Source organism: Haplochromis burtoni, unplaced genomic scaffold (assembly GCF_018398535.1).
Source record: "Haplochromis burtoni strain Fernald_Lab_line unplaced genomic scaffold, NCSU_Asbu1 Contig_187, whole genome shotgun sequence".
In the NCBI taxonomy this organism is placed as follows: Eukaryota; Metazoa; Chordata; class Actinopteri; order Cichliformes; family Cichlidae; genus Haplochromis; species Haplochromis burtoni.
Genome location: NW_024582548.1, coordinates 918967 through 944761, shown reverse-complemented (window position 1 = coordinate 944761; position 25795 = coordinate 918967). Strand labels below are relative to the sequence as shown.

Here is a 25795-nt window from a genome sequence, read left to right as displayed (position 1 = left end):
ATTTGCCTAATAATTCTGCACTCCCTGTACATACACGTGGTGTGTGTATGGTTGTCTGCCTCTTACAACCCCAGTGATTTTCCTGTGGTTTGACATCTCATATGATCTTGTGAATTCCGTGAGTCCAGGCAACTATAACCACTCTTCCTAGATTGTATCGTGTCATCTGAACAAGAACAAATTAAGTTTTTGAATTTCATGCACATCCAACATGATTTAACTGCGTTCACCATAGAAACATGAAATTATTTTGTTCAAATGACAAGTTAGACTTTTGTAAATGTAACAACCACCGAATTTACTTTTTTTGAGTGCAACTCTGTCAGTAATTGTACATTTTCATTTATGACTTTGAGAAAAATGCGAATTAATTTAGAATACATAACGTTAATTCGTGACCAGGTTCTAGGCAGGAAGGCTAGGTACAGACATTTACCACTTCTGGCATTGAACCATGGAGCACACATTTATAACTGATTAACAGAAAGGTACAAGTCTGCGTCATAATTGAAACCTTGTGCAAATATAGATCTAAACCTTTTTTAGGTTATCAATGAAGAGATAGATATTAAGGGGGTGAGATGAAAAGTCAGTACTATGGCACTTGTCTGCACAATATGTGACAGGAGTACATGTAGATGTGGCCAGCAGCATTGCCCTGCTGTGATCACACTTATGTCTTTTTCATACTTTTACATAAAGTTCATACACCCACACACACTCCCACGCATACATGTGCGTCCACCTTGGAAGTGTTTTGAGCAGGTGCTTACTGTGTATGCGACCACTGCAGCTGCCGTATAAGCATACTCACATGCACATCTGCACACATTTACTTCAGGTCAGCTTTGTGCACACACAAGAGACTTTTATCCTAAATGAAGGATGATTGCCTCTGACATGTTTGGTGCAACTCCACCTGCACAAAACACAGAGCCCCACCTGGCTCATATGTGTTTTATTGCAGGAGAAGAGGCAGTTTACTTTAAACTGAAATCTTTGTTGTTTTTCTGTTGCTCTTCTGTCACGCTTGTCCATTCTCAAATAATTAAACAAAAACTTTTTTAAAACAGTGTATGAACAGTACATACAAAAGGCTGAAATTAGTCCAAAAAGACCTATTGGGCAACGACATGCAGAGTTCTGGTAGTGATATTAAATGTCTGCCTTTGCAGTAATACAAATGGAGCTTTATCCTATTTTTCAAGGTTTAATTTCATTTGTGGGTAAAAGTTCCAACAGAAAGCTCATTTCTTTCTTAAAGAAAATAATACTGGAAACTACAATATATTTGATTCTATTGCTGCACGCAGCAGGCAAGAATAAGCAGCCAAAATAGAACTGAACTTAGTCGCACAGATAATAACGAAGTTAAAACCTCAGCTTACACGCAAGGTTTTAACACAGATACTAATTAAACCCCACAGGGCACACATGTCAGACACACACACAGGTGATCAAATTTATTATGAAAACTATACCAGCCTTCTAACTGTGAATTTTCATGAGAACGAGGAGCCAAGATATAAATAAACCCATTTTTGCACACTTGACGAGAACGTGTCCAAATGTGGATATTATTTAACTCCACCCAATAGCCAGATTGAGATAGTCAAAAACCTTTGCAACACAGGCAGAACTGTGGAATTACTGCTTAATTATTTTGTTAACCTGTGCTGGGCAGCTTATAATAAGCTCTCTAATTTGATAAATTTACGGGCACTGATGTCCAAAGTTTTTCAGCAGGTGTGTGAGTATCTTTTGCACCATGGTTATCCTTAGTCATGCTTTTAATCGCATTTTGGAGCATAAAAGACGTGCAGTGGGGGGTCAGAGGGACAGAGTATTTGAATTTATTTCACACAACTTTCTGAATGACAAATTTCCAAGTAAAATATCAACGGCAAAAGTGTTTCGACACCTTCATCTATTTTTTTTTCCATTTGCCAGGGGGTGCTGTGATGGCTGCCTTTGGCCAGAGGCAGTGCTGCAACACCTCGAGCACCCCTGGTCTTGGAAATAGGACGAATGAATGAGTGCGTAAAGAGAACATTTGCTAAATGAAAGGGAGGAAGCAAGACAAAAGTATTTGAAATACAATGTTCCAATATCAATCAAAAATCAGAGCTGTAGTTAAATAATGAAAACCATCTGCAAACAGAACCACCACATAGGATAGCAGATGAGAAAATCGTGTCATCATTTACAGTCGAAAAAGAAACGTTATGTGATTTATGGCAATAAGGCCTGATTAATATCTTTTTTTCAGTTTCTTAGCACAAGTGACTTATGGACGGTTCATCAGATATGCCAGTGTTTACCCAGAATTCTTATTAACTCTTTAAAAAATTGGCATTTGCAGCCACATTTTCTACTTTTTCTGAAGGGAGAATATTATAGAGATTATTACTACAGAGGGAAGCATATTTAACTGCATTACACATGGAAAGCCCTAAAATCTTGAATAAAGCATAAATGAAGAATTTTTAATTGTTAAACCAATTTATATGGTTGATGGGGTCACTTAGTGATCGAGTATTTCATGCATTCTTTTAACGTCTGTCAACTTTAGTGGAAACATTTTTTTCTAGTGATACTTTTCAGTTAATTTTGCTATATTTTTACTTCTAGTTTTTAAAATGATTGTGTATATTGATACTGTTTTGATACTTTCAGTGTAGAAGTATATTTAGAATCTGGTTGTAATTTGGCTGTGAATGCTGACACAAGTTGCTCTTATCTGCTAACCTCTGGGGCAGTTCTCTTTACAGTGTGCTGCCACCTGGTTTTACATGTTATTATTATTGTTTTCTTAAATTATACTAATGGCGGCTTGCTGAAACTTGTATGTCTTTTTGCTCTTTAGTATTTTTATCAGCGTGTTTTCTCCCTTTTCTGCTACATTTCAAAAGACTGCACCCTGTTTATCTTCCAAAGACTTGGAGTTGAGTGCCCTATTACTCTGTATCCTAAACACCATGTTCCACTCAATTGGTCGCCTGCATACTTTAGACTCTACTATAGGAATGTGTGTGTGTCAGTGTGTGCCTGTTTAAATGTGTGTCTTCTGCATACAGATACAAAATTTATTACAAATATTGATTTTCTGCCTGAAGGATGGACCCCTGATATGAAATCATATTGATCTTTTAAATACAATACCCATGCTTTTTTTTTATGAAACTGTGTCTGAACAGCTTGCATTTGTAATTTATGTATTAAAGGAGGGGTGTGTATTGTATGTGTGTTTTGTAGTTTGCTTTATAGGACTGTATATATAAATGAATATAAATGAAAGCTTTAGATGATCCTGTGTGCTGTGTCTGAGCTGGTATTTTAATTTTCAAATTCAACAAATCTGAACAATTAGATTACACCATATAAAAAATGTCTGCATTGTGTCTTCCAACTGTGCTTTAACAATCACGACCTTCAGAAAAAAGCTAAGGAAAATGGTTCAACAAATATTGATGATGACATCAATCGTAACTTCTTTACTCCCATTAAAATCTCGGAGCTGTCAGGGCAATGTATGGGATCTCAGTGGTGAAGCTTTCTGTTTCTCTTGTTTACTCAACCACCTTCTCAGCCATGACTGTCTTCTCATCTTTTCTTCTCCATACAACCTGTTCTTTCTTCCCTGACAGTTTCTGTGAACCTTTTTCTACAAACCCTCCTTCTTTCTTCATAACATTCACAACACAGTTTGATAATTTTCACATGATACTTCTTAGTAAAACTACCACTTCAGGGCATTCTTTAATGCTCAAATAAAATTCAATTTGTTTAGAGTCAATAAATCATTGAAGGCTAGCTCCAATTTACATTCATGTTATGCATTTAAAAATGCAATAAAAGAGACATAAAATATCAAAAGGAACACAATAAAACAAATACAGTCATACAAGATTCAGACAACACACCCGCAGGCTTTAAGGAAGTCTTAAGCCACATAGATAAACACAATCATCACACGCACAGTTATTTACTTAGTTTGTCTTCAATCTTCGGTTTGTCTTCTATGACAGTTTTGTCACAAAAAAGCTTGCTGTCTGCTTTAGTGTGATGTTCCTTGTATCCTTGATCATTGATGTTTATTATGTAAATGCTTATAAGTGTCCTTGATAGTTTTTAGATTTCAGTAAACTGTCACATACATCTCTTACTAAAAGTCGTCTTCATCTCAGAAAACCTTCTGAACCATCCTGTTTATACAGCCTTTGCAACAAGTTAATTCCGGTGAGATGTTATAATCATCTTTCTTATAATTTTAAAAATATATATTTGTTTATGGCTACAAAGCCTTTGTGATTGTTCACTACTACTTTAACTGGAGAAATTACAAAAAGCACATCAGTTGAGACCTGTACTAAAAAGCAAGTTCAAGAAACCTTAGATGAATTTTGCTTTTCTGGCTTTGTCTACCTAACCTCAGCATTTAGACTAAATATTCACCAAAAGGTTATTATTTGATTTGGATAACTCAAACCAGTTTACTAATGTAGCTATGAGTGTGTTCAAATAAAAGAGGTTGTTAAAAAATAACAAGTACTGTAAAAGGCTTAGGCAAACTGTTTTAGAAATATATTGCTTACAACAGGAAAGGGCCATTTTTAAATTTGTTACTGTTGAAATTTAATTATAGGGGGAAAAAACATTGAGACAACTTGTTTTTAACACAAAAGCACCTTTTATTAGGAAATTCTGCAAAATTGCAGGCAATATATGAACAGAGTTAAGTCTTCTGGCAGCCTGTTGAGTAAAGCTTATCAGCAGTCTACTGGACCAAACCCGGATGCTCTGGTACCTTTTCCCCGAAGGCAGGGGGCTGGAGAGGGCCTGTGAAGGGTTCGGAGGGGTCACCCACAAGGCTGATGGCTTTGTGGGTGAGGCGGATGTTGAAACCAATGATCTTGCTAGCTGTAATGTCAAATGATTCCCAGAATATGAAGAAATCCTTGTGTGCAAGGGACAAGGCTGAAAAACAAATATTGGATGTCCATGAGCTCTCAAGCAGCACTGCATCAAAAACAATCATGTTTCTCTCACGGAAATGACAGCATAGGCTCAGGAACACTTCTGAAAAATAACTATCTGTGAACACAGTTCATCGTGCCATCCACAAATGCAGGTTAAAGCTCTATCGTACAAAGAAGAAGCCATATGTGAACATGATCCAGAACTGAAGGACTGAAAGGATATGGTCTATCTGGCTTGTTCAGTTCAAATCTTTGCATTTTGATGGTATGCATTAGTGTCTATGGAATTGGCCGCTTGCACATTTGAAAAGGTATACACTGGTTTTGGAGCACAGAAGATTCAAGACTTTTGAGCAGCTAGAATCCTATATCAGACAAGAATGGCACAAAACTTCTCTTCCAAAAGTCCAGCAACTGGTCTCCATAGTTCCAAATTCCCAAGTTTACAAACTGTTTACAAGCTGTTGCTAAAAGATGGGATACTACATAATGGTAACTGGGCCGTGTCCCATCTGTTTTGAGAATTAGTATTGCTATCAAACTCTAAATGAGCTATTTTTCCTAAAATGGTACATTTAAAAAAATTGGTTTATGAGACTGCAAGTAATTAAAAATCTCATTGTCATCTTATCATTCTCTTTTTGTTTACACATCCAAACGTTCCAACTTTTTGGAATCAGATTTGTATTGCGAATTAATGGGAAAATGAGTTATTAATGAGTCATATGAGTTAAGACTCAGATGGAATGTAGGACTTAGGGAGAAGTTACAAGACATAGCCAGACTTTTGGCTCCGTACTCATAAATTTGAGACATCCATTTGTGAGAATTATTCTGAAAACATTACCCCCTCTTATTCCAAAGCAATGAACATTCTTTGTGGCAGATATCACAGGCACGAAGGAAACATGCTGTTACTGTCCCTGTTACATGTTTTTTTCACATGCGTGTGATTCTTTAAATAGTCTCCTCCCAAACTAGACACATAAATATCCAATAAGGCCAGCTGCAAAAAAAAAACATAGTAGATTTTTTTTGTGTGTGATAGACAATATTTTTTTAAAATGTATACTATTGCAATCTGTGCCCCTAGATATGAGGGGTTTTTAGGTTATGGTTTTGTATCTCTTTTTTTATTCTGAACATAAAGTAAGTTAGCGTAGCAGAAATGAACCTTACTAAGGCCTACATTTCTATAGCACAGGCCAGTTTTGGAAGAATACTGGAATTATTTAATCTTGATAGCAGAAGCTGTTAAAAAATGCTAATATGTTATTTCTGTGCTAACATGACTCTTTTTTTGTTTGTTTTTTTGTAGTTCTGATTGGAGGATCACACCCACTCCCACTGGCTAAATGGCTGGCCTTTGGCCTCTCCTGCTTTGTTTCACTACTCTTCAGATGATGAGCACTCCCCATAGCACCACCAACTGTCTATGCTGACAGACACTGCCCTGACTTGCGCTCTTTTACTTCTCTCTCTTCCCCTGTACCTGTCTTTTCCTCTGCGTACCTGTCCATTTACTTGTCTGTCCTCTTCAGTTATTGCAGTCTTTCTGTCCTTCATGCATCCAACAAGAAACACTATGTATTTGTCTATCTTCTTGTCCTCTGCTCTTTTTTTTTTTTATATTTCACCTATTCGCTTCATATAACCAATCAATGCTCATACTGTATTTAAGGTTAACATACTTAATGGTCTTTGACATAGAGACTTGAAATTCCCTCCTTTATCCCTTGATTAGATTCTCTTTATCCATGTCAGTGTGCCACTTTGTCAACTTTGTCTTTTTTCTCTCCTTTGTCATCCTTCTTGGTCCATATGTGTACCCTTCATGTATCTTCACTCCCTTGAACCGCTATCCTCGGAAGTCCTTCCACCCTATTCCCCAGACACACCAAAGTGTCGGACACTCAACCAAAGATGACAAAGGACCTGAGGGAATGAAATGGGGGAACGGGGATTCTAGGAAGAAAGTTAAAGAAAGAGCGAGAGAAAAGGGAAAGTGGTCAAAACAACCTTTTCCACAAAGACAGTCTCCCTTCCGGACCAGCCTTTGGCACCATGGGAGCTACTGATTGATAAGGAGACACTAAAAACTGATGACTGAATGAATAAATAAATAAATCAATCATTGAGGAAATGACAAACCAGGACTGAGGATAAAAGAAGGGTGTCCTTGGTAGCCTCTTGGTAGCCTCTCTGCTTGCCACAAGAGACGAACCTCATACGTGTACATTTATCTTATATATATATATATATATACATATATATAAATAAATATATATTAAATAAAATGAAGGTTAAACAAAAACACAGCTAGGGCAGTGGAGGACTTTACAAAGTGAAATTAAAGAAGCACAACGTTTATACAACCTCTGCTGTTCCTTTGGATTTTATTCAATTTCTTATGTGATATTGCAATTTGTCAGACCTATTCAGTGTTTTTGATATTTGCTTTTTTGTTCTGTTATGGCATCATGAGGGTCAAGGTAATTAAAGTATTACATTCATATTTATGAGAGGCAGAGAGGATGATTTGTGATCCAGAACCTGACTGAGCACGTGAATGGAAATGCAAAAATGACCCAAACCAACTGGTAACCTCAAATTTTCTTCGCAGATACAGATGAGTACACATATACACCCAGACATAAACAAATAAACACTCCGTTTTCATTGCTGAAATCACTGTCAAACACACGTCATCCGATGAGGAACACAGGAGGAAAACCTTGGCTGGTAGATGCAACTTTTACTTTTGTACTGTCTATTTCATTAACTTCTTTTTACTAGATATAGGAGTCAAATATCTGAATTAATCAGAACACAGCAGGCAGACGTGCCTCAAACATAAAGCAAATTGTGGTGTTTTATGGGAAATGGATAAGCGCCTGGAGTAAGTTTCAGCACTTCTTCTTTCGCGGGTTCTTGAATGTCATGTATGGATTTCCCCTACCCAATGCGTCAAAGGTGGAGAAGATTAGCAGTCTCTGCCAGATGTGCAGTGTGGATTGAATAATACATTCTTTGTTTAATTACTGAATGTCTGTATTATAAGCACTTCTCATAGTCCCATAGATATGATTGTTAAAATTAAGCAATACTCATATCTATATATCTACATAATTGTTCTCATTGCATTTAAAAGTATTCTGAAAAAAATCATTGTGTCCAAAGCATAGCAGAAAGGTTTTATCTGTCATCTTTCATCAATTATTGCAGTTACCAGTGTAATTCTGGTAATTGTAGCCATTTAAATTTTTAGTGTGCTTCAGTTTTTCTGTACTGTGCTTCAGCTGTTGCTGATTCTGATCATCTTCATCACCATGTGTAATGGTATTCATCTCTTTTCTCTGCATTATGTCACAGCGAGTTCATCATTGAATTTATTTCACTTTTTTGTTTATATCTGTTTTCTTTGTTGTAGTTGGTAAATAATATACATTATTCATAATTTTTTTTCATTCATAAATAGAAGAGATTATGTGCCTGCTTGCACAGCTTATGTGTATAAAATCATATTGTGTAATTGCTGCAAAGTTGTGCAACACATGTAGGATATCTCTGTGAAACACCACAGACTGCACTGTATTATATGAACACTGAAGCCCTTTGAAGCCTACTCTAAGCAAATCATCATATTGCAAAAATAGTGCTGTATCTTAGCTTTAGCTTTGTCGTGATCCATTTACTTTGATCTGATAAGTGCATCTGATGGATGAGTTAATTTGAATTACTTGATGGGGAATTCTAAGGAGATGCTTTCTTGTAAATGTAGATTGTTCATTCTGCAAGTGGCCTAAAATATTTTCAGTTCCTGGTAATGTCTTCAAAATAGCCATCAATTTATAGAACACAACACAGCATAGTGGCTCTTTTTGTTTTGTTTTTTTTGCATTGATTTCATTGTCTCCCCACCTTGTCTGTAGGCAAATGCGTTACATGAGGCATTCATATCAGCTTAAGTTGTATAGAATCATCAGAAGCATTAATGAGCACAATAACAGTGCAGTAGATAATGCACTTTAGAAATATGACTAAGCATTGCTATATGTGGCATTTTATCATGCTTACATCATATCATTCCTCATAGTTCTTTGTCCTTAGAAATAACAAGGTAAACACTGTTAGAACTGAGAGTTAAAGATGGGAGTTGTATGATGCATTATCTTTTTCACAAAGAGATGCAAATGCTTTTCATTTTTCATTTTTTGTTTCCATGACAACTTATAATTAAAGGCAAAGCCATCATATTAGTGGTCCCACATAGGAATAAAATGTTAACACATAAAGATACACATATTATTGTTATTTAGTATTCCCGGATTAAAAATCAATGTATTACTTTTTGATTTAAGTATGTATGACACAAAATAATAAATTTTGAGAAATACAATTAGATTAATTCTGAACACTGTCTTGGGTCACTTTAGGTAAACACAATATTTAAAGATTTACAAAATTTGTATTTTTATCCAACAAATTTTGCACCTTACTGTTACTGGCAGTACTCGATCCCTGTTCAAATCTAAATTGGAAAAAAAAAATTAACAAACTTTTAATGAAATGGCTTTATGTTTGTATTTGTTTTTATATAAACAATTTTAATGACCCTTTAGTTACTATGTTGAGTAATATGTTGAGTGTAATCACACATGTAGGAACAGTTTGGACATGTATTTAGGCTAGATAAAAAGTAAGCTTTGCATACATCTTCCATAATAAAATGACATGCTACATGTTACATGCTTTTGAATTCAAGTGATATTCATTATTTGAGTACCATACAATAAATCTATCTACTTCATTTGTTTTAAAGTAACATCTGTCATAAACTCATTATTTTTTAAAGATTGTTAATAGTGGTTTTAGTGATGTTCTTAATATAATAATATACTTAAAACAATTGAAAAGTGAACCAAAGAAAGGAAAACGATTTAAATGCTTAATATACGCACACTGGGGATTAATATTATGTAAGCAGTATAAAGTTATTTGGTGATTTGGTAATTATAAAATCTGCTCCAGTGTTTAGATCACACCAGTGCTCAATGTAGTCTTCCTAAAATTACAGAATTCTTGGATCATGTTTGTGTCCATTAAATACTCATTTCCACTTTCCATTTGCAGCAATATCATTCATCTGCTGGCTTAGGCAAACACTGACACACAAACACACATTTCTGCTATCATGCACATGAATAATAACAAACGGAGTGGGCACACTGACTGTTAATCTTCCACCTACTATAAAATGTCTACTGTCTTGCAATTGTGGACCTACATGAAACAATGTGAAAGCAGAGAACAACGCGTCTGCACTGAGCAGTTCTGCGGCGATATTCTTCCCAGCAACAGAAAAATTGAGACATACTTTATTATTATTCTTTTTTACATCAAAATGATATAATGTGAAACAATCACAATGTAAGTGCTGAACATGCCTGAAAGAGTCTTTCCTGTGATGTTCCTTAAAGTATCATTTAGGTCTTACAGCCTTTGTTTATACACCGGAATAACCCTTTTCACTAAATACTTTGACCTTTGCCTGATTTCTCAACAGAAGGTTCAAGACCGTGTTATGTGGTTGTAGACAAAGATCATCTCAGCTCAATGTTTGATGGAGTACACTCTCTGCAAAAACACAAGGACTTTGAAATTGATTAACATGTGGCCGATGCATATATCTTGCAAGTCCACAAGTAACTGAATGCCAGTGTCCAAGTGGACTTTTTGATATTCAACACACCCACAATAGTATCTATGTGCTGTGTCGTATGACAGCAAACACCTTCAACGTGATAAGCCTTAAAATCTTATAAATTACTTTTTATGACTCACCTGACTGTTGTAACACACTGTAAGAACATCGTCTTCATATCAAGTCAATTTTGGGAACCCGCACACACAGTGCAGACTGTCAGATTTTACAGCATGCAGCAGTCAATATATTGATCCATTTTGGAACAGAATATGTGAAATGCGCCTTTAACGGGTAGAAAAGAAAGAGCGGTAGCAAACGATGCTGCGTGTTGTACATCTCTGTCATGTAATTGAACATTTTAGAGGAGAATATATTTGAAATTTTACCCAAGAGGTATAAATAAAAAAACTATTCAACAAATAGATGTGTTTATTATTATTATTATTATTATTATTATTATTATTATTATTATTAATGCTTCTGTGCCTCTTGTTACATGGGAAAGAACGCTCAAATAGGGGTGAGGACAGTGTTGGATGAGAGCAATACCCTACACATTCTCTAAATACATGGTGTCTATTAATCAATTTAACCAGTTGCTCAAATAAGAGACGTTTTTCTTTTCATATATATTATATATATTCACTATATCATTGTAACTTTGGATTCTGACTATATTTTAAGTATAAAGTATTTATATTATATTTTGAGTTGCGGTTCTATGCCGGATTTGAAGCAACAGCCAGCAGTTGGTTAGCCTAAACATTAAATAGTCATTGTCTGGTTGGTAGATTTTACTGTCTTTACTTAAAGCTGAACTAGTTGTTTTTCAGTTTACAGTTTGCGCTTAGTTAAGCTGACCAACTGCTGTCATCTAACTTTTGTCAAGAAAACAGTAAAATGAAGCAGGCTTTTCAAGCTTATGAATAAAGCCCATTTTAAATCTGGGACTCTATCTGCATGTCTTTAAAGATAACAAATCAGCTTGAGTTTAAAAAAAAGGCTTTAGTATTGAGACTTTGAAATGGAGTTCAAGTGGTTGAATCTAGACCATACTTTTTACTAGAAACAAAGCATTTATTTATGTTCATTTACATTCCTGCACAGTAAATAATTGTAGCTCATGAGTTACTTGTTGCACTGCAAAGTATTTCTTGTCAAATGTAATATTCAGACAGGTTGTTGCCACTAGGGGCGTGCTGGGTGTTTATATATATATATATATATACACAAAAAATGCTTTCACACTAATAAATTACACTAATAACCGAGAGGATTCCCAGAGTATGCATGCCTAATCTTTAAAATGTTTGCACAAGTGTAATGAAGCGACACAAACGGCTTCTGTCTTTCAGCACCACAGTTTCGGATGTCACCACAAAGTAATACCATCACAATGAATACAGTAATCAGAAGTAATTTACACTCCATTGAAGTGTGCGATTATCTTCTCACTTGAATTAACATTATCGCTGTCTATAAACGCCTTTTTTTGTTTGTTTGTTTTTTTGCAAACGCTTTCTTTTCCTATCCGTTATTTTTGGTCTGTCTTTTTTGTCATTCTGCCTGTTATTTTGGTATCTCCCCACACTGACTCCGATTGCTGTTCTATGGCAGCTAAAATAGATATCGGATGTAAAAATGTACAGTAAGTATAACAGCTCTGTCTGCTCTTGACCTTCTTATAACAGGCTGTTCCTGTTTAGCTTGCTCACTTCAGTGTAAAGAGCTGAGAAAAGTGATGGGTGTCATATAGTTGAGGTTTTCGGCTATTTTTACTCAAATTATTTGCTCTAAGTTTCAGCCTTTGGCTTTAGCAGGAGGGCTTTCTATTCTCACAATAAACTGCAAGGTCTGTTTGAGACAAGGCTGTTCTCTCTCTGTCACAGTCAGGTCCATGCATGCGAGTATATGTATTTTGTTTTTTTCCTCACTGACATTCGTATTGATTTTTATATATTATAACTTACTCTTATATGTTTAAAAAATGAATAATTAGAAACAATCCTGTCATCTTGCATGCACAGTATCAAAGCTGACATAAAGCTTTTTTTCTCTTCCCATCTCTTTTTCTTTTTACTCTCTCCTCCACTCCTTTACTCCCTCAACTCAACTAGGCAGAGATGTACTGATAGAAGTTTAATTAATGTGTGCTTTCTACTCTAAGCTGCCTCTTAGTGGAGAGCTAGGTGGAGTGGTTTGAGCTGAATGGTTCAGGGCTGCACTGTTCTCCTTCATTTGTTTTCTCCGACACTGGGGAGGTAGGATTTCTTACTGACTTTGACTGCAGTCGTCTTGGACTTGTATGAGGAAGGCAGATGAGCTTGTCACTGTGCCTGCTTAATTCAAAGATTTACCAGGGTTCCTTGCTGATAGTTCCACGTTTTGCTGCTGAGAAATCCCTGTTACATTGAGAAAGTCACCTACAATCAATATACAGTTACCAAGGTTTGCATTAATATATTTTTTCTGGGTTTCTCACAATGAATAAGTCAACTACATGCTGCCATAATGTTCCTATAAAAACACAATAATGAAACTAATGCTTAAAAATAAAACAATCTCTAATTTTGCACCTGGTATTGCAGTAATAGTATCTGCTTATTCATTTGCAATGGCATGGGGAAATTTTGTTAGAATATATGCAGGATTGTTATGGGTGAATTGCTGTGAGCTTGGTGCTAAAAGCTTTGCCACCCCAAATGTTTAGCAGGGTCACGTTTATTTCTGGTACTCGGTACTGGAATTTTGATGTGAGAGTACAGAACAGTGTCGGAGGGAGAGGGAGTTGCCAACATAGGAAGCAACTTTTTATCAATGTACCGTACTGTGCAAAACTCTTAAGCCACCCCCCAATTCTTTATTTTTATTTGGATTATAGAAAATGAAACATGTCTAAACATACATGCAGTGCACAAGGCAAAGTCAGAGCTTGTCCAATACTAAAAAACTTGAAAGTCAGTGATATAACCACCTTCATTCTTCAGCATAGTCTGAACTCTCTTTATTTTTAAGAATGTTTTAAGCAATAGTTCATCAGGCTTCTTGAAAAACATTACAAAGATCTTCTCTGGATGTTGGCTGCATTTTGTTCTGTTCTCTGTCAAGATGATCCCACACTGCTTTAATCATGTTTACATTTTGATTCATCACTCCATAAGGCCTGTTGCCATTGATTATCAGTTTAGTTCTTGTGTAATTTCAAATATCTCAACTTTTTTCCATGTTTTTTTACCTTAAGCATGGCTTCTTAGAAGCCAGCCTTCCACTGAGACCATTCCTGAAGAGGCTTCAGTAGATCAACGGAAGCAACAGATTCATCTCTCAGATCCTGGCATGTCTTTGTGGCATGTCTTTGTGGCATGTCTTTGGGCATGTCTTTGTGGCATGTCTTTGTGGCATGTCTTTGTGGCATGTCTTTGTGGCATGTCTTTGCTGGACTTTTTTTTTTTTAACTTCCTAAGGACATGACTTCAAAATACTGTTCATTTGCTGTGGATAGTTTTTTAGGGCTGACACTTTGTCCTCCACTTGTCCGCACACTGTACACAATGGCTAATATGTGCCTAAAAATACAATTTAAAACTGGTTATTTATATTTGTGGTCTGTCATGCATGGACACAACACTGGTTCAGTCTGTGAGTTAGATAAATGGATCTTATATTGTGTTTTTCTACTCTACCTGAGCACTCAAAGCACTTTTTTCGAAGCTTTTTCTATGTTTTTTCTAACACTCACACACATTCATACGCCAATAGATGCATCAGAGAGCAGATATCGGTTATTTGGTAAGCAGGCTGGAGCAGACAGGGATCAAACCACCCACCGTCTGATTAGTAGATAACCTGTCCTACCTCCTGAGCTACAGCCGCCCCTAGGTTAAGAGTTCCACTTGCACCAACATCAACATATTGATTCTCCCGATCAAACCTGCCTTGCTGCTCACAGAGATAAACACGTGGATAAAATTCCATCATCTGATCTGCTCATATTTGACCCGATTATTTGCACTGTTTTTGAAAGATTGACTATATTTGGGGGGTGTATTGCACAAACCTATTCCTAAGTATCTTTTGGTAACTTAACTTAATCTCTGGTACATTGTATTCAGTTATATAACTCAAGTTTTTCAAAAACAGTAAGCTTTAAAACAGAGATTAAGAGAATCACATTTAAAGAAGTACAATTCAGGACTTTACTTTTTCTACCTGTCTTACCTCCATTCTTTCTTTCCTCTTGAGAGTACCAGTGCATCTCATGGCTGAGAGCTTCACACATACACACTTTAACATGTGCATTGCTCTCAAAGGAGTGGCAAACTTACACAGGAAACATTCTGTTATGCTTGAGGAGTGAATTTCACTTGTTTGATATTCAACCACTGGAGGTCTTATGTGGTTTATTCTAGACACTCTAGGGGGGAAAACTTCTACATTCTTATGATTGTCCTCTTTACATTATTCATCAAACACTGCTCTACTGTCACGCTTTTAAATGCTACTTCAGTGGCAGAAATCTGAGGGTACAATGCTGAATTGCTCTGATAAATGTTTCAGGGTCTCACGAGAATGATTTACTATACAAAAAAAAGGTCACATCTTCTTTTCACACACAGTTTTATGACTTTCTGCACACGCTAGTCTGTGCGATAGTAAACATAACAGAGACTCTCTGGTCACCTTTTTAGTTACACTTTGCTAATACCAGGTTGGACTACCATTTGACTTCCTGGCACAGATTCAACAAGATGCTGGAAAAATTCTTTTTGGATTTTGGTGCATATTGACATGATAAAATTATACAGTGGCTGCACATGAATGAGAATCTCATGTTCCACTACATCCCAAAGGTCCTCTTTTAGAATGAGATCGGGTGACTGTGGAGGCCATTTGATTACGATTGAGTTCATGTTGTGATGATTAAGAAACCAGTTTGAGATTATTTAAGCTTTCTGACATGGCACCTTATCCTGCTAGAAGCGGCCACTTCCACTGTTTGCACTGTGATCATAAAGGGATGCATATAGTCAGTGGTGTTTAAATGATGGTTATCAGGCACTAAGGTGCCCAATGTGTACTAAGAAAAACTATCCACCACATCATCAGAATCAGTCAGAATCTCAATACGTTATATTGATCCCAGAGGAAATTGTTTCATTTCCTCATAATTGCATAATTTCCATAATCAATTTCCTCATCATTACACCAGCAGCAGATTAAACTGTTCATATGATGCAGGATGTATCCGTGTTTATTACTACACATTCTGGCCCTTACATCCAAATGTTGCAGCAGAAATTGAAACTCATTAGAGTAAGCAACATTTCCAACATTACTTCCAATCACCTGGATGAACTGTACTATCAGTTTTCTGATTTTAGCTGAACAAAACAAGTGAAGTCCGCACGCACGCACACACTGCACATACAAAATGTATGTACAGGCTGGTATAACGCAATTGTGCAATAATAGCACACTTTTTATTTATTAAATTATTAGTAATCATATTTTAAGGTTTAATTTTATGTCGTAGTCTCAAAGAATGACATCTTCACTCTAACTAGTTCAAACTGACAATGACTTGCCATAAAATTTGTGCCTTAACTGCCACTTTGTTTACAATTACATGATACTATGTTGGGTATGTGGAATATAATCAATTATAATCAACCTTCAGACAGTAACAGCCTACAGTAGTTTAGTAATCCTGTAACTTTAACAATAGCACCACATTTTGACGAAAGCATTCCAATAGATATTGGATGAATTGGCATGAAAATGTGACCTTTCTTGTGCCATAATGGATTTCAAATATGTGATTTTAAATTGAATGCCTCAGTTATTCCAAGAGTTTTTCCTGAGATTTAACGAAAGGGCAGCTATATAGCCCCAAAGACCTGGTAGCACTTACAGACTCTTCTGTGATTAGCCTCCATATTTAGCTTATGTCAGTCATAGTTTAATAAAATATATTCTTTTTATCATTCCAAATTCAAAATATTAGGTGGGCCAAAAAGACAGAATCAGATAATCAATGCAACTTTATTTGAAATTGGTAAATACTGAAGACCGTGAGCTGTCCTCATGAATACTAATGTTCATTGGCATCGGATGGAATCAAAGTGACTTAAAAATCACAACTATTGATTTTGGCTAAGCAAGGTCATACAGAACAACAGAGACAGGAATGGCTCGTGTACAAGAAGCAAGTGGAATCAGAAAATGCAGCTTCAGACTGTTTTAAATTCACAACATTTTACAAGAGATACTTCCCTGATACTAATTGTTGTTTTTATGTTTTAAACTGGTGCAGCTAAGCTATCCATTCATACAGACCAGAAGATATCACAAGTTAATAGTCAAGGTGAACAACAAGCTAATGTTGCCACTAAGGAATGTAACGCTTAGTATTTTTATATATATATAAAATACATGAGTTTAAAGGATCAAAAAAATGACAATTCCTTCATTCACATACAAGCTATCTTCCAGACTCAGAGAAGCATTTACTTACAGAGAAATAAAAGAAAGATAAAGATAAAAAAAGAAGTGACTAATTAATTGTGGATTCAAATATTATGTGAGTAGGAGTATGACTATTAAATAGCTAAAGTCACCCATATATTATATAAGTGACATAATATAGATTATTATATTATTAGATATATCAATTATATTATAATTGACTAAATGATCTTATAAAATTTATAGTATTATAAATAAATATTAAGTACCTAATTCCATTGTATGGACACACCTGGGGGGCATAGTAGTAGTGTATAGGTACTTATATTAACTATGAATATATAGGTGGGCCTGTTTCATAATAGTATAGTCAGTATTGGTGTACTTTTCATTCCGTTTGATTAATATGAACTTCCTCATATTTGTCTATCTAGACTACCAATCACAGGTTTATCCTTAAAAGTATTTATTTGGTATTTCTACTATCCTATTATCTATAAATGGGCTCTTTCTTAAAGTGATCAAGATATACTGAGTTAGAGTAGGAAGAGCGTGTGTGTGTGTGTGTGTGTGTGTGTATCTAATGTAAGAGAAACAAAGTAAAAGAGAGAAAGCAATAGGTTGGTATGTGTGATCATGAAGCACTAAGAGGAGCCTTCATACACTATATTGCCAAAAGTATTCACTCATCTGCTTTCACACACATATAAACATCAGTGACATCTGGTTCTTAATGCATAGGGTTTCATATGATGGTGACCCACCTGCTTAATTTATAACAGTTTAAACTCTTCTAGTACAGCTTTCCACAAGGTTTAGGAATGTCTAGCCCTCTATCCATCCATCTTCATCCATTTATCCAATTCAGGGTCATGGGGGGCTGTAACCTATCCCAGCTGCCAAAGGGCAAGTGATAGGGTACACCGGGACAGGTCGTCAGTCTGTCACAGGGCTAACACAGAAAGGCAGACAAGCATTCCCAGATATATTCACACCTATGGGCAATTTAGAATCACCAATTAACCCAACCCCACTAATTGCATGTGGTTGGACTGTGGGAGGAAGCCATAGTAGCCACAGAGACACGGGAGAACATCCTCACAGAACACCACAAAGAAAGACCCTGGCCAGATGGTAATCTGGTTGAACTCAGGAATTTGTGCTGTGAGGCAACAGTGGACAAAACACAACACATCAGTTTAAAGGATCCAGCCCTAAAGCAGATTGCCCTTCTCAGTGATCTGCTAAGGCTACAAACACAAACCTTAGCAGAGGTTACAATTCACACAAAAATTGAAAAACATTGAAAACATGTTGCCTGGTCTGATATGTCCTGATTTCTGCAGCAACATTTAAATTGTCAGATTGGAATTTGTGGGTTTACCCTTTTAAAAACTATTAAAGATTCTCAAAAAGTGTGGAATAAAATGTTTTATTTATATAGTAATGCTTAGTCGATAAATTAGTTGCTAGGGCTAGATACACAACATTTTTCTTCTTTTTAACCACACGATCTTAGCACCATTGATCTCAACCCACTTTGGGAATACCTCCCAAAAGGACTTGGGAACTTGCAGTTGATATGATGCACATATGTTCCTGTATAATTTCCCAGCCACTTCCTTGTGCCTCTCTGTGTATGTGGTCCCAGCTTGCATCTTGCTACTATGTGTTGGCTACTCTCCCACAGTCTGCAACTTGGGGCCCGTTAGCTGTGGTAGACACCTGCCTTTTCCGATCTGGTGCTTAGGCTGTTCTTTGGTTGCCTTTGTCAGAGCTTCTGTGCTGTCCTTTAAACTGGCCTTTTCTAGCCACTGGTAGGATTTATTAATGTCATCTGCTCCCACTATGTGTTTATGGTACATCCCATGCAGGGGGGTTGGTTGTCCATGATATTTCCCTTTCCTGTTCCTTATGGCTTTCTGTTATCAGCTGCCTAAAGGTGCCAATATGGCTTTTGAATTGGCTACTTCGTGTGCTGCTGCAATGTCATCAAACAGTCACTTTCATTTATGCTCGCCATTAAGGAGCAAGTAGCAAGTAGCAACTGTAGTATTCTCCTGACCGATATGTGTTGCCATTCAAAACATGCCACCACCTCAGCACTCATATAGCAGAAAAATAAATCAGAACTAGAAGAAGGCATTGCAGAGTATTTTTTTTTCCATAGTTTTATTTTTCACAACGTCTCATATTTTCAAACTGTTGCAAAATACCCAACTGTGTAATATGTGAGCTTTGAAACAGATATATTATTAAAATGGGGGTAAAACTAAAACAATTCTTCAACCCAGGTTCAGTGGCAGCACCACCATGCTCCAGTTTACAAAAATCAAGAAGTGCACAACCAACTAAATTGACACCAAAACAGAGGTTTGCACCAGCAAATGTGGTATCAGTTTTGATGCCACATCATCAAATGTTACAAGGTTTAAGTGGCAAGTAAAAGTGTCCTGAGGTATTATTGGAGTGGCTCTTTTCACGAGTGAGGGAGGTCATCTTTCTGATGTAATCACAGATTCTCAGTTTTGATCCTGGATTGTGGCTATGACACTCAATAATCCTTGCCCTCCTGCCTTCTGTAGCTTATAGAGCCTCAGGGTGTTGGATTTTGGGTGGAGTATGGTTTATGTATTGATGGCTTGGATCCTATTCCTACCTTTCAGCTGACTTCTCAGCACCTGTCTTAAGCCTCTTTCACTAGTACCTACTTGGCTTGACTAAGCTCGACTCGATGCAGCTCTACTGGATTTCGGTCATTTATCATTACAATTAAGTACCAACTTAGGTGTTAGGTCAACATAGCAATGGGGCCAAAAGTAATGTGACATCATTTGGATGTGTTATAAACAAAACAATGGGGGTTTGTTGCTCAGTCTATGGTTTTTGTGAGACTCACTCAGGGACCATGGTGTTGGTCTTGTGCAGCCATTTCCTTCCTGTCGGATTTCAAAAATGGCAGTTTTAATTTTTGTGAGAGAGTCACTCTCATAACTTGTCAAGTGATGCCACTAACTGGCCAATTGGTGGCATACAGTCTCTTGATGTCACATTTTCAATTAACTCAGTTCATTTGTAACCGCTGCCAAGTAGGGATGAGCGATCTATTGAATATACTCGATATATCGTCTTTTCTACGTACCATGGTTAAAATAGCTTTATGTAACCACAGAGAATAGGTTGCCATGGAAATATTAAGCTGTCTCCACATAATTCAGTGTGAGAATTTTTTTTCCCACACACTGCAAATGCATCATTAATCCCCCCTCCCAACCAGAAAATTTTCTACCCGGAGCCTGCGTGTTTAGAGACAAATATGGCCTCGTTGGTCGTTGTTTGGATTTCACAAGGATGTCAAATAAAATCCGGAAATGTACAAAACATGCCATAAAACTATTGCAACAAAAGGTAGCAGTATCACAAAATGATTCCGTCAGCTGAAAAGTCATCTACTGCCAAATTAAGACTGTTTTAAAATCTGCATGTGAACGTCTCCCACACCAAAAAAAACTTATACCAGCTGTGACAGGAGCTACAACGGCAACAGCACGGTAAGTCTATTCCATTTTATTGTTTACAGAACAAGAAGCATATTTCTGGTCTTCTTTTGCGGCTGGTTCAGTGAATTTTCATCGGAGCATGACGAAACTAACAGTTTTGGAATCTGTGAGATCTCTGCTTTTGTGTGCAGCTTGCTTGGTTACATAAAGTCAAGCAAGTTTACTGCTTTGTTGTTTGTCTTTAGGCACATTTTGGAAAATTATGTAACTACTCTTTAAATTTTTTGTTATTTTCGCTGTTTGTTGGTTGTAGAAATTGTTTATATGAGCGTTTAGCTGAGATTCAGATATTTCTGTGGATACCTCGCATGCTGATATTTACATAAAAAACTTGACTTTTTGGTGGACCACTAGAGGGCTCCACTCACACCCAGTGTATAGGAAGTGTGTTCCTGTGTTTTGTGGCACGATATGCGCAGTTGATGTTGGAGACGTATAAAGAAGGAGTGAGAACTGAGAGCTCTGTGTCGTTGATGCTTACCTCCACAACTTGATATAAACTGCAGCTCACCCCCTTCTCCCCCTGTACCAGGGGTGCTGGGGCTCAAGACATTTTGCAGTATATATTGAGTATCGTGATATTAGATTTTCCTCATATCGTCCTAATGCCAAGCGGGTAATAGGTTTTAAGGGTTACTGAATGAAAAACCCTGAAAACCAAATTGAGTCGAGCTGAGCCGAGTTGGTACTAGTGGAAAAGGGCTATTACGTTTTGGAGGTATTTGGCTGTGGCTAGGGATGTTCGATATAACGATATATATCGGATGACGATATAAAAACGTCTATCATTTCATTTTACGCTATTGTTTGTTTCATGGTGTTGCAAAATAACATATTTACGGCAATATTTTTTCATTGTTTTGATGGTCACTGTAGTGGCTTTATTGATTTCTTAAAGTTCTCTCTTTCTCTTATATTTAATATAACCACACTATGGACGGACAAGCGCCTGTTTTTATGCATTGTCGTTAGCAACAAAAACCATCACGTGTCCGCTTATTTATTTTCCACATAAACCTTTCACAATAAAGCTCAAGATCCTGTTGAGACTTTTCAAAATAAACGGAATCACGTGAAATAGTATGCAGAGTATTTACCGATGAGAAGCAAATAAGAGCCGTCAGGTCCTAACAAATAAACCTTAGACTCAAACGTTAGAACAGGCTTTTCCCTGCAGCACGCCGCAAAGAAAACGGCGGCTGTTACAACCTATGTTTCATGCATCGGTAAAACACTCGACTCCAGATACACGTCGCCCAGCTGGAAACACTTCAGTTACCCGAGATTCACAGAATTTACAGAAAATGTTAAACTTTTGTGATTTATATAGTTATCGGACGATAGCTGTTTTATATCGGGATATGAGATTTTGGTCATATCGCACAGCCCTAGCTGTGGCTGGCCTTCTTGCGTCTTTATCATGGATTTGGTTGCCTGTGACCTGTATATCTGCTATTCTGCCTTCTAGTAGCTCCTCCACTTCAGTCTGGATTACCTTCTCTCTCTTTGCAGCATTCATTATCAAGTCCGAATCACATTTCAATGTTCTCATGTAGATTTGAGGACATTGGCGTTGATGTCATTCATGTACAGAAATGATGTTTGCGCCATTCTTGAATCCTTTTACAGTGTGTGGGGCATTGAGTCACAGGATTTCTTGTAGTCAATCCAGGCACTTCTCAGGTCACTCTGCCTGGCCTGGTCTCCTAGCCTTCTGGTGTTATTTTCAGTCCCTTTCTGATCTGTGCTCATGTATTGACTCATGTGCCTACTCAGCTGTATTATTATGACCCCCAAGAATAGCTTCCACGTTGTGGAGGCAAGTAATCGGTTGATAGTTTAATGGTGTCATACCCTTGTGCAGATTCTCCATGATCAGGATTGTCCTGTCCTATGTTAGTCGGTCCTGATGAGAACCAGGTATTAGCAGCCCCCTTTGTTGTGTTGCTAGGTGCCATTTCTTCACCCAGTAGGGGTGGGTGATGTCAGATCCTAATGCTGTCCAGTTCTTCATTCTGGAGGCATGTAGTTGGATGTTTGTCTTTGGGATATTTACTGACTCTTGCTTCGTGAGGTTGCTGTGGTCTACTCTTAGTTCCCACCAGCCTTTTGGCATTGATCCCAAAAAGCTGATTCTGTTCATCCGGACCCTATGTCCAGATGAACAGCAGTGTTCACATTCACAAGTGACTTTATCTGAAAAGAACTTGTTAGAATCGATAGACTTAAATCATTTTTGGACAGATAAATAGACAGGCAATAGGCATTTTATCCTGTGACCTAACTGCTGATTTACTACAACACATCCCTGACCTTGTGCAGATTTTTCCAGTCCTGTGATTTCTCTTTCGAACAAGTTAAATATCCGTGTGAGTAATTAAGCCAGTGGTTTTATTACTGGCCAATTAGTCTGATACCCACTCTCACTGAATCGCCTGCTTATCTGTTTCTGTGTTTGCACACTCTCTGCATAAATGTGCTGACACAAACACACACACACGCACACAAACACACACACTAACAGGCACAATCAGCATAAAGTGTGTATTCTGCTTCAGCATGGACCAGATAGAGAACATCGTGCTAAGTATGTTTGCTCTCCATTGGTGCTAACAGCTAGATAACAGTTAATACAATCACCAAAGTGACTGGCTTATCTTTCAGCTCTGTTGTTGAAAAGTTACTGGAAAAGTATTACAGCAAAACTTTACCATTTGTGATTATCAAAAAGTCAACCAAAGGGAAAACAAATGCATAGAACTATGTTCTTTTTAAATCTCAATTAACATTAAATGTTCACATACACAGGAGATTTCATTAATTCATCAAGGATATTAAAATCCTTAATGAATTAAATGAAACCATGTGTATGTGCTGTCTAACTTTCTGTTGCCTAGTCTCTGTAAGTACTTTCTCATTTCTCTGTTCCCTTGACTGTTGGTCTCAGTTCTGGCTGTGCCTTGGCCTTAACCTGTTTCTTTTTTCTTTATTGTTTTGCCTTTGGAGTCCTCCAGTCTCAGAGCTGTATTAAGTGACATATACTCCATAAGTTGGGAGCAGGAGCTTGATTGAGTTGCATTTCATGTATGGCTGTGGTATCTCTATATACACTTTGGAGTAAAGGCGCAAGCAAATGCATTCACATTATTTAGGGGAGAAACTATTGTTCTGATACCACACTTTTTATCTTTTTGAAATACATTTTTGCCTCAATTATTTCTACTGCTACTCTTAGTTGCACTGCTTGTAATGTGAATATTACAACAAGTGTAGTGTTACTAACAAGGCTCCCAGCTCTTATACACTTATTGTAAGATTATATATGCACATCCATTCTTACACAGACCTGACAATTTTTTGGGGCATAAAGTAGACACTGACAGCTCACAGACAGATAAGGCAGAGCAGAGCAGCACAACATTGAGTTACAGATGGTAAGTGAGGAATAGCCACAAATCTATTACATTCTAATGTATTCCAATCCACATTGCTCTGACTGTGGCTCATCTGTAGCACAGGGTCCTTTCACACTGTGCACGCACAGGCAGCCTCCCCACCAATTATATAGCTTTCCAAGTTTGCTCCTCTATTGTAAAAGATAATAAGGTTTCAGTGATACCACTAGCTTCCTTCTTCTTTTTGTCCACTTTACTGAAACACTTCTATGCATCTGTATCTGCTGATAAACTCAGATAGCCTAGTTCTTAAAATGCACTTCAGGGAGACACATATTGTGAAGATACTAAAGGTACAAACTGATGCGAAAAAATAAATAAATAAAGCTAAAATGAAATCTTTAATGCATCCTGTTCAAACCCTTTTGTGGATTTATTGGTGTGGGGAGAAAACAAAACTAACGTAGTCATCAAGAAGGTACCAAAATATATTTTTGAGTTAATGTTTTTTCTATATTGTCCATCCCCCCCTTTGTGAAACTTTGAATCAGATTATTAGGGTTTATGAATCGGGTGGTTTGTACAAATTAACTGACAGAAATTGTGGGGAGGTGAAAAGGGAGCTGGATGCAATATTAAAATATTGTTCCTACCTGAAACAAAGGGAGCATGGTGTACAGAATGTGAAAGAATACAGTAAATCTAATACACACTCTGCTTTTTTGATTTCCCTGTGACATTAGTCAAAACATATTTATTTATATTATTAAATTTAGGTGTGCCTCTATTGGTACCATAACAGCACATCCAAAATGTGGCATTTTGTATTTAGTTGTACCAACAATATAGGTCTGAGAATTTAAATCAGCTTCTCATTTTGGTGAAAGATGAAATGTGATAACTGGATGGATTATCAAAATAACATTATTAATCACCAGCTCCTTGATTATCAAAAGGTTATCAAAAGGACTTTACCAACGCCTTTAAGAATCTCTTGACTTTTCTGCTACTTTGAAGTTATCGTTTTTAAATGTCCAAATAAACATTGCATAGTTTCCAGTTCCCATAAAAGAAATAAAAAAAAACTCCTAACAATTCCAATCACCTTTTGCAGTGTCTGAGTTTATATCTGCATTGTTTAGCATGATGATAAACATCAGAAAATTACAATTAACATGATGATATTAGCATTAAGTCAAAGCACATCAGTACCTGTATAGTGTATATATAGCTTATAAAGCTGATAGTGTGGTCTCTGAATCAAAATAACAAATATACCATGTAATATTTTAAGGTAAGTAGGTTTCTTTGAAAATGATCTAAATAGAAGTCTAAGGAGCTTGCAAAGAAAAGCGTCTGGACTTCTTTAAGTTGCTTGAAGACGTTTCACCTCTCATCCGAGAAGCTTCTTCAGTTCTAAGGTCAAATGGTGGAGAGTCCCAGATTTAAACCCAGTGGGAGTTTCCCCCCATAGAGGGACAAAAGGACCCCCTGATGATCCTCTACCTAATCACATGAGCCAAGGTGTGAAAACGGGTGTGGGTCACAATCACGCAGGGTTGCGGGTGAGCTCATTGTGAAACCTGGCCCCAACCTATCATGTAATTTCCTGAGGTCAGATGGCCCAGGATGTGAGTGGTCGTTAAGGCGTCTGGGAAGGGATCTCAAAACTGGATTATAGATGGCAGA

General features: G+C 37.0%; 1 protein-coding gene across 2 annotated transcripts in view; it reads left to right on the top strand.

Annotated features, from left to right (window-relative positions):
- Positions 1 to 11106, top strand: part of LOC102304999 (MAM domain-containing glycosylphosphatidylinositol anchor protein 1) — a 201407-nt gene extending 190301 nt beyond the window's left edge. For both annotated transcript variants that reach the window (XM_005934576.3, XM_014337546.2), the window contains exon 18: positions 6298 to 11106. In XM_005934576.3, coding sequence (XP_005934638.1) covers positions 6298 to 6383 — 86 coding nt within the window. In that variant the 3' untranslated portion in view covers positions 6384 to 11106. The remainder of the gene's footprint in view (positions 1 to 6297) is intronic.
- Positions 11107 to 25795: the final 14689 nt, after the last annotated feature.